The sequence below is a fragment of the Microtus oregoni genome, unplaced genomic scaffold, assembly GCF_018167655.1.
Source record: "Microtus oregoni isolate MIOR12 unplaced genomic scaffold, Mior012 000023F_ref0000262, whole genome shotgun sequence".
Taxonomy (NCBI): Eukaryota; Metazoa; Chordata; class Mammalia; order Rodentia; family Cricetidae; genus Microtus; species Microtus oregoni.
Genome location: NW_024543082.1, coordinates 13960005 through 13973691, shown reverse-complemented (window position 1 = coordinate 13973691; position 13687 = coordinate 13960005). Strand labels below are relative to the sequence as shown.

Sequence of the window (13687 nt, the reverse complement as noted above, 5' to 3'; positions counted from 1 at the left end):
GACAGCTTTGAAGGTTCCATTTTGAATTGCTATAAAAGGTTCATTCCTTGTTCCAGGGTCCTCTTGTGGAGCTCTTGGTCCCTCTGCTCTTTGTGTACGCTGCTTGTATGTACAGACAGCCATGAGGAGACAGAAACTGAAAATGAAACGTGTCACCTCTGTAACTTAATGCGCAGTGACTTCCAGTGCACTACTTTAAGACACTTCTAAGAGTGCTAAACCAGTGGAATTTATTAGAGAGATCTTTAAATTCTACATGTTTCAGCCTTTAAAGTCAGTTTTTGGTTGGTTTTTGGTACTTGCTCTTGCCATTTGGTGTTTAACCTGCCAGTCTCAACTCTGTGGTTTCTGCATTTTTATTGTGTACGTGTATACAAAGATAGGTGTTTTTCACGGTGTCTAAACTAGAGTGTGCCTTACTTAAGCCACACCTGTCCCCAGCCACCTGATCTATGACGGTCTCCCTTAAAGGAAGCAGTTCGAACTCCTCACTGCATAATAAGAAAATCCAAAGTTAAAACTCATCGAAACAAATCAGTATTTTCAATGTGGTATCAGGTGGACATTTTCTGAAAATTAATACAAAAGTTAGTTATTATAGTCAATAAAATTTTCCTACTATTTACCTAAGACTCAAAGAAATTTTGTCTTTAATTTTGAACTTCATTGTTTAACTTCTGACCATGAAAATTGATCTATTGCATATACATATTCTTTTCTCTTTAGTTAGTGTTTTAATGTAAACAACTAAAATACTCCAAAGTCTACTTGCTTTTAGTTTTTATGTTGAGAAGTATTAGTTGTTGCTTACTGAATTTTCCTGACACTATGCCACATAAACCCATAAAACCCAACTAAGACATCTGTAGCAGGCTGGCGCTCAGGAGCTGACTCTGACGCCATGAATTCTGATGCATAGTCTATTTTTGTTAGTCTTCCAATCAGCCTGTGTCTGGACTTGAAGGCTGACAGTGCTGATTTGGTTGCTCCCGTGAATGCTAAGACCAGTATGTGACCTGCAGGATTCACATAAGGATGCAGTGGGATAGGTTTCTCTGCTGACGGTCAGCTCTCCGCTCTTCTTTCCCCCTCTCTATCTAGACTGCATCCTTGTTCCCAGGCTTTCATAACTGGTCATGAGTGATGCTCAGTATATCTGTCCTGAGATTTGTGCCTCTGCTCCCGCCCTTTCTCCATGGCCCATGTCCTCATGGAGCCGGTAAAGCCACTCTAGTTGCTCACTGTTGTGGTAAAAGTGAAATCAGAGCACCCAAAGATTCTTTCTTGGTGGTGATTTACGAGACAAATACACTGTATATAAGTTAAGAATTTCTCCCAGTTTTATTGACACTTTGAGACTATCCTAAATTAACTTTTTACATCAACTTGTCTGACCCCAGAGTGGAGAGAGACACCTTCGCTCAGTTGAAGGGCAAGAAGAAAAGGTACAGGATGGCTGCTTTCTAGATACTGTGGTAGACTAGGACAATGAATGTTTTGCTTATGTGGTCTGGCTGCGTAAATCTGAACATATGTAGCATTAAGGTTGCAAATTTGAGCATTTCTGCCAGGAAGTGAAAGTTGTGTTTCCAAAATAATTTCTGCTCATTGCAGACACCGTTGTAGAAATGGGTGACTTTTGATTTTAATGCAGTAAAATCCTTACTTTAAAAAAAAAAAAAAAAAAAAAGCTCTCTTTCTAAAGGAGTTAATATCCCTGTGAGAATGATAACATTTATATTTTTCATTATTTCTGAGTTTAAATTTGTAACCTTAATTGCGGTTTTAAGGAATGTGATTTTAACTTTTGCTTTCTATGGCAAATATAGTTTTTGAATTATATTTTTTTCTTATGAGAAGTATTTTAATTTTATGAAGTCAAAAAATTATAATAGCTTAATATGAGCACGTAAGAAAGATGAAAGGGAACTAACTATACCCCTACAGCAGAGCCTGGTTTTGTGTAGGGCGCATGATGTCATTATTTTATGTGGCACAAGAGTTGTTTTTAAAGCCATTACCTGTTAGTGCAGTGTTAGAGCAGATACTTGGTAGTGGTCAGAACCAGGCCTGACACAACATCTCAGGATTCTGAAATGATACAGAAACACACATATATTGTGTGTGTGTTTATTCAGATATATTTTCTTGTCCATTGTGTATGGGCTATATACAAATCGCTAGAAAAATCATTCCTGAGGAGTTGAAAGCCTAAAAATATATTAATGGCATATGGTCAGGTATTTCATAGTGAGTAACATAGCAAGAATCGTTGCAAGTATGGATTTTGATTTAAAAAAAAAAAAAAAAGATGAGTACCATTGCCCAGGCTCATGACACACGACAACGACTGACCAGTCATCTCTCCATTCTCCTTCACGTGGCTTATATCCCCACTGGAGAGAATTAAGTCAGGAAAAATTAACTCCCATGCAGCTAGTTCTATAAAGCCTGAGGACGTGACTGGCTAGTGTCCTTCATAGTGTGCGGTGGTCTTGTAGTTTTGTTTCAGAATGAGCTGGGCAAGTCAGACTGGGCAGTGAGAACTTAGCAGCCATGTTTTGCTGCTAAGGACGGTGGAAGCACAGAAAAACTCTTCTTGGTATTACTTATGGTGAACATGTTTATGAGCTGTAACTTTAAAATAGTTTGCAGTATACTTGGGGAGATGAAAAATCTCCTCTTCCCAATTAGAAAAACGTGACAGGTCAAAACATGAATAACCCCAAAATCAAATTTGGTGAACCAGTGAGTTTATTGGGGTTACTTTCAGGAGCAGGAATGAATGTCTCAAAACCAACCCCCCCCCCAGCATGGGTGACAAATAGCCCATGAAAGCTGAAACCCTACTCAACCCTCAGGCAGCATGGTGGGTTGGGGAGTCCTATGAGAGAGCTCAGTGGGTCTGAGCTTCTTCTTCCAGGTCAGCCTCTCTGAGAGTGACTTGCTGTAATCTTTACTGCTCATATAAGTGTGCAGAGGAAGACGCCTCATGAATCTGGCCAGTTTCATGGACTTCCAGAAGCAATTTTGATTCTTTACTCCTCAGGGTGGTGGAGGTTTTCATCTCAGAGAAAACTTCTAAGCAACAATCCTTCATATTACCAACCAGAAATGTAGATAGCACCTTTGCTTTATAAAGTGTAAATATAGGGGTTGCTACTTGGCGTTGTAGATTCAGTGTCTTGATGGCCCTTCACAATGTTCTAACTCAGTTTAGTTTGCTGGGGCGGCTGCTTCACTCTCTACCACTTAGAAATGAGGTTACCTTTTTGCTTGAATGTGAGGAATAAGCATTCCCCGAGGACCGCCACAATGAGGGTCTTTCATTTAAAGCCACCCATGGCTCTCACAGAGATGCAGAGCTCATGAGGGCAGGTGCATAGATGCTTTCATGGAGTAGGCTAGAACGTGGCTTCGGTATTGGCAGTGCAGTTGCCCCTCCCCATTGCTCTCAGCAGATAGCAGTGGGGGCTGCTCCTTTGTCCTTTACGGTCACTGGCACCCTGCCCTGCATTCTTCATTGTTAGCAGCTATCTTATCTTCACCATTAAAGGTCCCTGTTTTGTTTTTCAAAATTTGATTTATGTTTCACTTTTAGTAGTCGGGCATGTGCATTACACAAAACTTAGAACTCAGCAGTAATTTATGGTATCCATTGCTCGTGGTGAGTGCATTAAGTTAGAGCAGCTTGGGAAGACTCTCTACTGAGATATTTATATGGTTTCCAGAGCGAAACACTGCGCATGCGCACGCGTGTGTGTGTGATGTATGTGTTTACTGTGTGTGAAGTGTGTATGTAGTATGTGTGTGTGTGATGTGTGTGTTTAATGTGTGTGAAGTGTGTATGTAGTATGGGTGTGTGATGTGTGTATGTAGTATGTGTGTGTGATATGTGTGTTTACTGTGTGTGAAGTGTGTATGCAGTATGTGTGTACTTGTGTGGTGTGTGTGTGTGATGTTTGTGTTTAATGTGTGTGAAGTGTGTATGTAGTATGTGTGTGTGTGATGTGTGTGTTTAATGTGTGTGAAGTGTGTATGTAGTATGTGTGTGTGTGATGTGTGTGTTTACTGTGTGTGAAGTGTGTATGCAGTATGTGTGTACTTGTGTGGTGTGTGTGTTTACTGTGTGTGGAGTGTGTATGTAGTATGTGTGTGTGATGTGTGTGTTTACTGTGTGTGGAGTGTGTATGCAGTATGTGTGTACTTGTGTGGTGTGTGTGTTTACTGTGTGTGGAGTGTGTATGCAGTATGTGTGTACTTGTGTGGTGTGTGTGTTTACTGTGTGTGGAGTGTGTATGTAGTATGTGTGTACTTGTGTAGTGTGTGTGTTTACTGTGTGTGGAGTGTGTATGCAGTATGTGTGTACTTGTGTGGTGTGTGTGTTTACTGTGTGTGGAGTGTGTATGTAGTATGTGTGTACTTGTGTGATGTGTGTGTTTACTGTGTGTGAAGTGTGTATGCAGTATGTGTGTACTTGTGTGGTGTGTGTGTTTACTGTGTGTGGAGTGTGTATGTAGTATGTGTGTGTGGTGTGTGTGTTTACTGTGTGTGGAGTGTGTATGTAGTATGTGTGTGTGATGTGTGTGTTTACTGTGTGTGGAGTGTGTATGCAGTATGTGTGTACTTGTGTGGTGTGTGTGTTTACTGTGCGTGGAGTGTGTATGTAGTATGTGTGTACTTGTGTGGTGTGTGTGTTTACTGTGTGTGGAGTGTGTATGTAGTATGTGTGTACTTGTGTGGTGTGTGTGTTTACTGTGTGTGAAGTGTGTATGCAGTATGTATGTACTTGTGTGGTGTGTGTGTTTACTGTGTGTGGAGTGTGTATGTAGTATGTGTGTGTGATGTGTGTGTTTACTGTGTGTGAAGTGTGTATGCAGTATGTATGTACTTGTGTGGTGTGTGTGTGTCTGTGTGTGTGTAGCTTCTCTTCCTTTTTCTAAATAGTGAGCTTTAATTCAGGTCCTTCTTAAATCAACAAACAAATTTCTTCTTGAGAATTGACTGTTACTCCAAAATCTTGCAGGTGCCAGTGACTTCTTTTTAAGAAACGGAAGTTTTAATTGATTTCATTCTCAAAGATGTTTACTTACTAGTAGGAAAGATTCATTGCTATTTAGTCATCCTCAGGTCCGAATATTTTAGCATTATCATCTTAACAGTACACATCAGCAAAAGCCGAAGAGTTATCGTTAGGATGCAGCCCGTTAATCTCTGTCTTTAAGTAGTACTCTTTTATTTTATATGAGTACTATATTCACATCATTCCTGCCCTACCTCTCCTCCCTCAAGCTCTTCTGGTGCCCCTCCTCAAATTCATAGCCTTATACTCTTTAATTATTATTGTTACACACACACACACACATTCATGTAAATGTAAATTTATAAGCACAACCTACTGAATTCATTAAGTGGTGCTCATACGTCTATGTGTTTATGACTGACTCCTTGGGATTCGATCATCTACCACAAGCCTTATCCCCAGAGAAGATTGATCTGCCTTCTCTCAGAAGTCATGAGTTGCCTATTGCTCTTAATTTAGGGGCAGAGCCTTGTGATATTTTTCCTCTTCTATGTTGTCATGTCAACTGATAGCTGTCATTCTGCAGTTCCTGTTTAGGCAACCATATTGTTGAGATTTCATGGTTTGCTGCTTCCCTATCATGTGAAAGACACTCTATAAAGTGCCATTATACAAAATGTTGCAGAAAACATCCCAGTCACCTGGCTTTCACAGTCTTTCTGCTCCCTCCTCTTCAATGTTTGCTGAACTGTATACTAAGCTGTAGGCATAGGGTTTTTGAGCACCCAATGCTCTCTGCTAAGATGTAGGTATAGGGATTATGATATAGGTATAGAGAGTAAGCTAAATTGTTCTCTGCTAAATTGTAGGCATAAGGATTATGTTGTAGATGAGGTAGTTGAGGTTGAGTAGTTGAGCCAATGGTTAGTTGTTCTCTGCATATTGACCAGATATTTCTGAAATCACCTCAATTTGCTTCAGAACAAAGGTTTTTTAATGAGGGGGTGGGAGCCTCATTTATCTTTGAGTACAAGGATGATCATTTAGAACACTGTTTTGCTTTAGGGGAAGTGGCAATAGTCGGTTCACTTCTGGGTCCTCCACCTCCCCAGCTACAAGTCATTGACTAGGTTTAACAATGTAAAGCATGAATTCCCTCCTATTGAGCAGGCCTGAAAGTCAATATGATAAAGCTGTTGGTTATCCCCAGTACATAAGTACCAGTATCACACCTGCGAGTATATCTCGCTGTTATGGTCATTGTTGTGGTTCATAAGAAAGAGGCTACTAGGTTGGTCGAGCTTGATTTCTCCAAGTCCTCTATCCAAAGTGTGTCTGTCTTCAGCTATAACATCTTAACTTCATTTTTGAGGACGTAACCTCAACAGCCTATAATGTTTTGGGAGTCCTTGAACTCCCCTGATGAGCAACTTGGAAAGATGTTTCCTATGCCTGGTAGTGGTGTTTTGAGTACATAGTATGGCTCTAGGGGGACATTGTTACCCCAACTGGCATGGCTTCATTTAAACTATATGTGTGCATACACACACATAATTGTAATAAACATAAAATAATAATTCCCTATGACTTTTCCAAAAGTCTTTATGGTTATTGATCACTATATATTCTTTGAAATTTTCATATATGTATTCAATGTATGTTGATCATATAAACCCCCAACTATCTCCCTCCTACTGTCCCTGGGACCTATTAACCTATTTTCTTCCTGTCTCATGTCTTTCTTTTTAAATCATTTTAAAATTTATTATTATTATTAGTAGTAGTAGTAGTCTCCCAAGTCCAGTTAGTGCTGACCACATGCATGGGCAGTATTTTTGCCAATAATAATAATGATGATAATCATAGTCTCCTGAGTCCAATTAGTGGAGCCATGTCCCCAGAGAAAACTGGTTTCCCTGTCCCTCGGTGACCATACTTTCCAGTAACTCTTCATCTAGGGGTGGAGGTCCTATGAGCCCCTGCCCAACCATGCTGGAATTCTGGTTGGCCTGAGCTTTGCTCAGTTCTTGTGTAAGCAACTGCCTGTGCTGTGAGTTGGTGTGTCTGTCAGTGACGTCATGTCCAGAAGGCAGCATTTCAAAGCCCTCCTCCCCATCCTCCAGCTCTTAAATTCTTCCTAGTCTCTCTTCCAGTCTGTTCAGTGAGCAGAGAGGCTGATGTAGAGATCCATCTGTGGCTGGACATTCGCAGTCTCCGATTCTCAGTTCTCTGACTAGTTATGAGTCTGTGTGAACCAAACAGCTGCAGAAAGAATCTTCTCTGACCAAGGTCCAGAGTAGCACAAATCTGCCTTCCACACATACTCTCTGTTATACATCCTTTTTCTATTGTTTTTCAATATATGTGCACACTAGAGTGCTATCTCAATCTCTTTTACATTTTATTATTAAATGTGTCTTTTGACATTTTCACACGTGCACACACACAACTGCACACACATTCTCATTCCTATCTCCTGCCCCCATTAGGCCACTCACCCCCCTGAAAGTCTCTTTGCCATATTCATGAGTTACTGTTTTGTTGGAAGACCCAGTGAGTTTAACCAGGGCCCTCTGTCTGACCATGATTTTGGAACTCTCTGTTGGAGCCTGGTGGGTTCATGTGTATTTACTAAATTGAGGAAGTAATTCTCCAGTTCTTAGAATCTAATATTGGTCATTGGTTTGATGGTGGAAACTTAGGCTCTTGGGTCCCTCCGCCACCCGTGCCTGGCTTCAGATAGGCTCGTTCTTGTTTAAGTACATTGCAGCCAAGTGTAGTTGTATTGAGTTCCGGATCAAAATGTGTATATCATGTCCAGAAGACAGCATTCTGTAGCCCTGCCTCCTGTCTTCCAGCTCCTATATTCTGTCTGCCTCTCCTCCCAGGGTTCCCTGATCCTCAGTGGAGGGTGTATAAAATGCCTTTTATAGCTGAACACTTACTTATCCCTGTGACTGAGTTCAGTTTATATAATTTAAGGATGATTATGTTTTGCTCCCATTCCCTGCTTTGTGATGCATTCCATAGCTACTCTCTTCCTGTAGGTACTTTTCCTACCCGGAGCTCTGTATTCCAAGCTCTTCCTTGTTTACTTGTTTATTTTTACCTCTCCTTCCCATCACCAAGTTTCTAGTTAGTCTTATTTATCCTTCTCTAATTCTAGCAGTAATGTAATATTTAGTGGCCTGTCAGCTGCAGTTTCTCTGTTTGAGAAAGCCTGGTCCCAGTCAGCATGGGCAGGGTGGGGGGATCTCCGCTTTCCTGGGCTCGCCTTTGTCTGCTAGCCAGTAGGGTATCAGTAGAACCTGTTTTCCAGCAGGCCACATGACTTGGAAATGATTCTGCTTCACCCCCATCTTAAAAGTATATTTTTCATTCTGCTGTTGTTCTTGAATGCTTGTACTGTAAAAATTATCTTGAGAAGTTTGGATTTCTTGAACTGACATAGAGGGGTATGGTAGGAAATTATGGCTAGTAAAAGAATATTGAGTCGTTGAAAGACTGATGCTGGTCATGTTCTCCTGTCTTGGGGACACAGGAGTGTGTGACAGGATAGCTGTAGTTGTTCTGGGGTTCCCTTGCCTGATTTTATAAGGACGTTTTCTTTCCCATCAATCCAGAGTTGTTCTTTTCCCTCTTGTCTTGCCCCCTAGTCTTGTACCTTCTTTAGCTAATCTGGTCAGAAGCAGCCAAGGGAACAACTCAGAATGCCAAGGAGGAATACACAGAAGAGGACCTGGTTGGCCTGACACTAACTGTCAGGGATAGCTCTAAGCTTGGCAGGATCATGTTTTCTTTTGTCGTTTGTTAGCTTTCTAGAGCTTTGAAGACTGGAAAGGAGAGAAAGGAAGAGAAAGCTCCTAGACTGGGCACAAGAACAGTGTGCTGTGGGAGATAGTCTCCCGGGGAAGTTACTCGTTGTCATGTTCTGTCCATCCCGGCTGAGTAGTAGGCAGAGATGGGACCCTGGTAGGAGAGAGTAGTTGACAAGATCTTCCACCATGATGTGTAGCGGGTAACTGACAAGAGAGAGATCATGCACATGAGCGAGTCTGTGTTTATTAGTTGCTGTAGGCTCTTATTTGCTTCCCTTTCTCCTGTTAATGTATATAATCAAGAGTCCTCTAGTTTCCGAACAGACACCTAGCGGACGCCTTCACTGGAGCATCTAGCACCTTCTAGTTTTAGCCCTGGACTTGTTAGCTTAAAATTAAGTATTGCATTACTTCATTTATTTTATTTATTAAATTAATATTTTTATTTATACCAGCTTCCAACCAGAGGACTATACAGCCTCCTAGGGTAAGTTCAAGTTTATTAAATGAATTAAGAATGATTGCTTGATGAATTCAAATGAGAGGTTGATAATTGGAATATTGAACTGTTTTGCTTTCTGTTTAATGTGACATCCAATTAAGACAATGCTGAAGTCATTTCAGGGCCTGTGCATGAGTGAGCGGGGCTGATTCTATTGTAAGACTTCTCTTGACACCTTTATATACCTGAGATGTAGGAGAAATGACCCTGTAAGACTGTGCTTAGTTTATACATCCAGAATTGGACAGTCTCTGAGAAGGAATGTGGTCATAGCTTCCATCAGAAGGAAGCTGATTGCAATATGTCTCCCCAACTGTTGGCGTTGCTTGACGTGAGTTCATAGGCGACAGTTTCAAGCATGATCTTAAGGAAGAGAAGTTGTGCTAAGCTGACTTCATTTAAAGATATAAAGTGTATGCTGTTGGAAAAGAAATCTGTTCCAAATAACGATTCCCCGTTTTATCAGCACTCTTCTCCCCCGAAGTGTGCTAGAGGCCTCATTGCGTTTTCCTGCTTTCATAAGCTCTTTGTGGGGGAAGGGGGTTCTAAGAAAATGAGCAAATTCAGGAGAAGATTACTAGGGGGAAAGGAAATACAAACTACCGTATTGAGTCAGCATAGTGACAGGCCTGAGAGTTCTCACAAGTTGTACTCAGCTTCCTGTAAATAACGGCTGACAGATAAATCTGGCCTCCTCACAGAACACACCCAAAGGGCAGTCAGGGATGGAATGTGTTAATTTACCTCAGCGCTTTACTCTGATGAGAGTAGTGTCCTAGCTATGTTCCTCACAAGCAGCCCGCAGCTTTCCTAGTGCCTCATGGAGATAACCTGATCAATGGACCGTTAAATCCTAACAATTTCTTGCTGCTACTAAGTTCAATTTGCATGATGTGAAGATGATGCTGCTTCGCTGCCATCTCTTATTTAACTGTATTTCCTATCTCTTGCTGCAATTTGCGTGTTTGTACATTAATACTTCCATGGGATTTCTTGAACTGAGAATGATGGGTGGAGCGGGAAATTTTGCACAGAAAAAAATACTAAGAGAATAATATGGTTGTTATTAAACTATTAACTAGCCTTGGGAAGCCTTGTTTCATTAGCTTTTGCTGTCTTATTTTGCTATTAGACCCTAGGAGTCTCCACTTATAATACAGGTTCAATGATAGTGTAAGTTTTAACATAAAAGCCATAAAATAACATGTATTTTGTATAAATATATTTTAAATATTTTCCAGAAAGCTGTAGAGGAACCCCTTAACGGTATGTGTTTATTATAAACTTAGTAGTCTTGGTCCATTAGCAGATCATAATCTGAACTGATTATTAAAGGCATTAGAATACCCATGCATGCCTTGGGAAGAATCTGGTTTGGGAGTATTGTTTGTTTGCTTGTTTTTTGGTTCGTATGCTCTCTTGCCTTAATCTCTTGATTCTTCGTCAGAAATTCTTAGTGTTGCTTTTGTAACGTTCTCACTGTCCTGTGCTATAGTAGTTGCTTCCTTTTGCAAAGTGACACTGGGCAAGGGAACCATTGACCTTTGTCAATGTCAAGTGTTTCACCCTCAGTAGAGAAAAATCTCGGTGGCTTCCAATTTCTAATTTGTCAATTTTAGAAACAAATATACAGGTTGCCACCTGGCTTAATACCAAAATGTTTCACTTACTTCCTGTGTAAATCTAGACCTGGGATTCTCCAGTAAGTCTGTTGCTTTTTGTGGATGCTGTGGGTGTGAGCCCAAGAAATGCATCCCAAAGAATGATAGTCTCACATGAGTCTAGCTGTCTAGCCGGGGGATAGTTGTGTTCTTGCATATTTGTTTATCTTAAGATTATTTCTATGAAGCCATACTAACTTTTTACTAATTGCCTGCTTGTTACTAATCCTTAGCATTTAAAGAATCAAAAGGAATGATGAATGATGGTAAGTATGAAATTCACTTGTCGTTGTATGCTGATTGATTCATGGACCTTAAAAAGAAAGCAAAGAGCTCCTTGAAATGACAACTTCTTTAGAAAATAAAAAGGGCACTGTCTCTCATGAATGCCCACATGTCTTGATGTTTAAAACTTAGATCTAGTTTTAGATTCTTTTCTTCTGCCTACCATGGTGTCATTTTTCTGTAGGTGGGTAAGAACAAAACCCTGTGGGGTCTCACAAATTGGAACCTCGTGGTCCCTCACAGAGCAGTTGCCACCTTTGATAAGCACGTTTCAGGTCATGCGTCCCTTTGTTGAACTTTTAACATGTTTTTATGAGGTGTGCAGATAGATACTCTGGCAAGGTTTCTCCTACATTCATGGAGATGATTTTGTTGCATGTGTGTGACACTGGGGGTGATATATCTGCTTTCCTAAGCAAGAACTTAACTCCAACCTTGTGGGAAAGAACCAAAGAGAAAGAGAAAGACTTCCTTACTCTTCCAAGCCTTTCCCTTTTCTCTGAACATCAGTTCAATAGCAAAATGTTTCCTGAATATGACCAACACATGTACTTGTTTATTCTAACCAAAGAAGTCTGACTCTTGCCCCTAATGTACGCATTCTTATCCTTCATATACTGTGGTTCTCTAGCTCCATGGGTATTTGGGGACTACATTTGTATTTATCCTATTTTTAAAAAATGTCTTCACACCATTGGTCCTTGAAACCATTCCATGCTCCAGACGTTGCTATTGTAAAGCCTGTGACCTTCCAGTTAACCTCCACAACAAAGAGGTGCAGTAACACAGGAGGCCATCTTCCCCAGAGCACAATTAACTTCGGAGTAAGATTTTAAAAAAATACTTCCATCGTGTTGGATGAGCTAAATTTAAAATGGTGCTCAGGCGTGTGTTTAACGGGAAGTCCAGAATGGTCCCCTAGTTACAGGCTTTTGTCGTAGCTTTTCAATGTGTGTTTTGTTACACAAGCCACTGCTACCTAAATATGGTGCTTTTAGTGGGAGTAAGTGTAAAGAATGCTAGGCCTGCTTTTTATCATGTTTACCCTCGGTGTCTTGTTTTCAAATATTCTAATCTGGCTTTTACCTACCATGGAGTCATTTTTCTGTAAGTGGACTAAAAAGTAAAGAAATAAACCTTTCCCCATTTTCACAGAACCAGTGCAAAATCCTCCGGGGCCTCTTGGTTAATTTTCTTTAAAATGTGACTTTTTTTTTAAGTCACTTCATCAGGAGATAGCTTAAAGAATCGCTGTTTTGATTTTTTGTTTGTTTGTGTAGCACATGCGATCTGTGAGGACCTTGGAAATGCCCTGAATTTTGGCCACATTGAGCTGATGACAATTTGTTTTTCAAATGTCTGTTGATGGATCCAGTCTTCTAACGTCCTCTCTGGGTGCCTTGTCACACTGGATGAGGTTCGAGGTGCCATCCCTTTACCTACGCCAGATCACAAGTCTGTTTCATTTCTCTTAACTGAAAGGTGTAAATCGAACGTGAATGAGATAGAATACTATTCTTGGATCAGTAAGTTCTGCTTTGAAAAACCAACATCCCGCGCTCGCCTTTTGTGGCGCCAACCCAGCAAGCCGAGATGATCAGTCTGTGTTCACTGTATTTTCATTTGTCATTGGCATTTTGCTTAGCAAACTGAAAAGAGGAGTGATTTGCCTGATTTCTCCCTGTGACCTTTACAGATCCATTCTCATTATTTTTGATATAATATATCTGAAAGAGTTTCACGTTTAGAAACAGAACATGTCTTAATGCGTAGGAAGTAGACATGAGCGGTGACAACATATCAATGTTTCTATTTTCCAGAATAAGTGAGGGGCACTGATGGACTGTGTCTGGAGAGTCAGATGCGAAGGAACACAGTGTGTCTAAGCACCCTGGCCCTGCTGACTCTGAGAAGAAAACATAAACAGCAGTAACTGACTTTCATCTATGGAAGATGTGTTGGCCCATAGATGATGATCAACGCAGCTGTAATTTACTCAATAAATGAATCATGATTGTGTTGTGTAACCAATTGAAATCCATTTTTCTATTGTTTCTACTCAACGAGGGGCAAAAGAATCAGGGGCAACTTCCAAGAATGATGCTGGCTAGATCCTCGAGTCTCTGGACACTGGGTTTAAATCAATTCTGTATCAGACTTGCCTAGCATTAACCTGATGGTTACACAGAGATACCCATGACAAACAGTGGTATCCAGCAAGCCTTAGTAAACTCAGGTTCCCAGCAGCTTTGTCATTCATACTGCTAGCTGTATAATGTGACTGCCACTTCCAGATCATAGGGACAGAGACTAAAGTAGAATAATGAATTTGGCGGCGCAAATCCTGTACGCCCGCTATGTGTGCTATGATATCAGTAGCACTAGTGTCTTCATTCTT

At 40.7% G+C, this 13687-nt stretch overlaps 1 protein-coding gene across 4 annotated transcripts in view; it reads left to right on the top strand.

Moving 5' to 3' along the window:
* Positions 1–13320, top strand: part of Cd47 (CD47 molecule) — a 55064-nt gene extending 41744 nt beyond the window's left edge. For 2 of the 4 annotated variants that reach the window (XM_041672889.1, XM_041672886.1), the window contains 4 exons: positions 9297–9328; positions 10585–10609; positions 11238–11270; positions 13110–13320. In XM_041672889.1, the coding sequence (XP_041528823.1) occupies positions 9297–9328; positions 10585–10609; positions 11238–11270; positions 13110–13114 (95 nt within the window). In that variant the 3' untranslated portion in view covers positions 13115–13320. The remainder of the gene's footprint in view (positions 1–9296; positions 9329–10584; positions 10610–11237; positions 11271–13109) is intronic. The other 2 variants (XM_041672887.1, XM_041672888.1) reach the window with 2 other exon arrangements.
* The last annotated feature ends 367 nt before the right edge of the window (positions 13321–13687 follow it).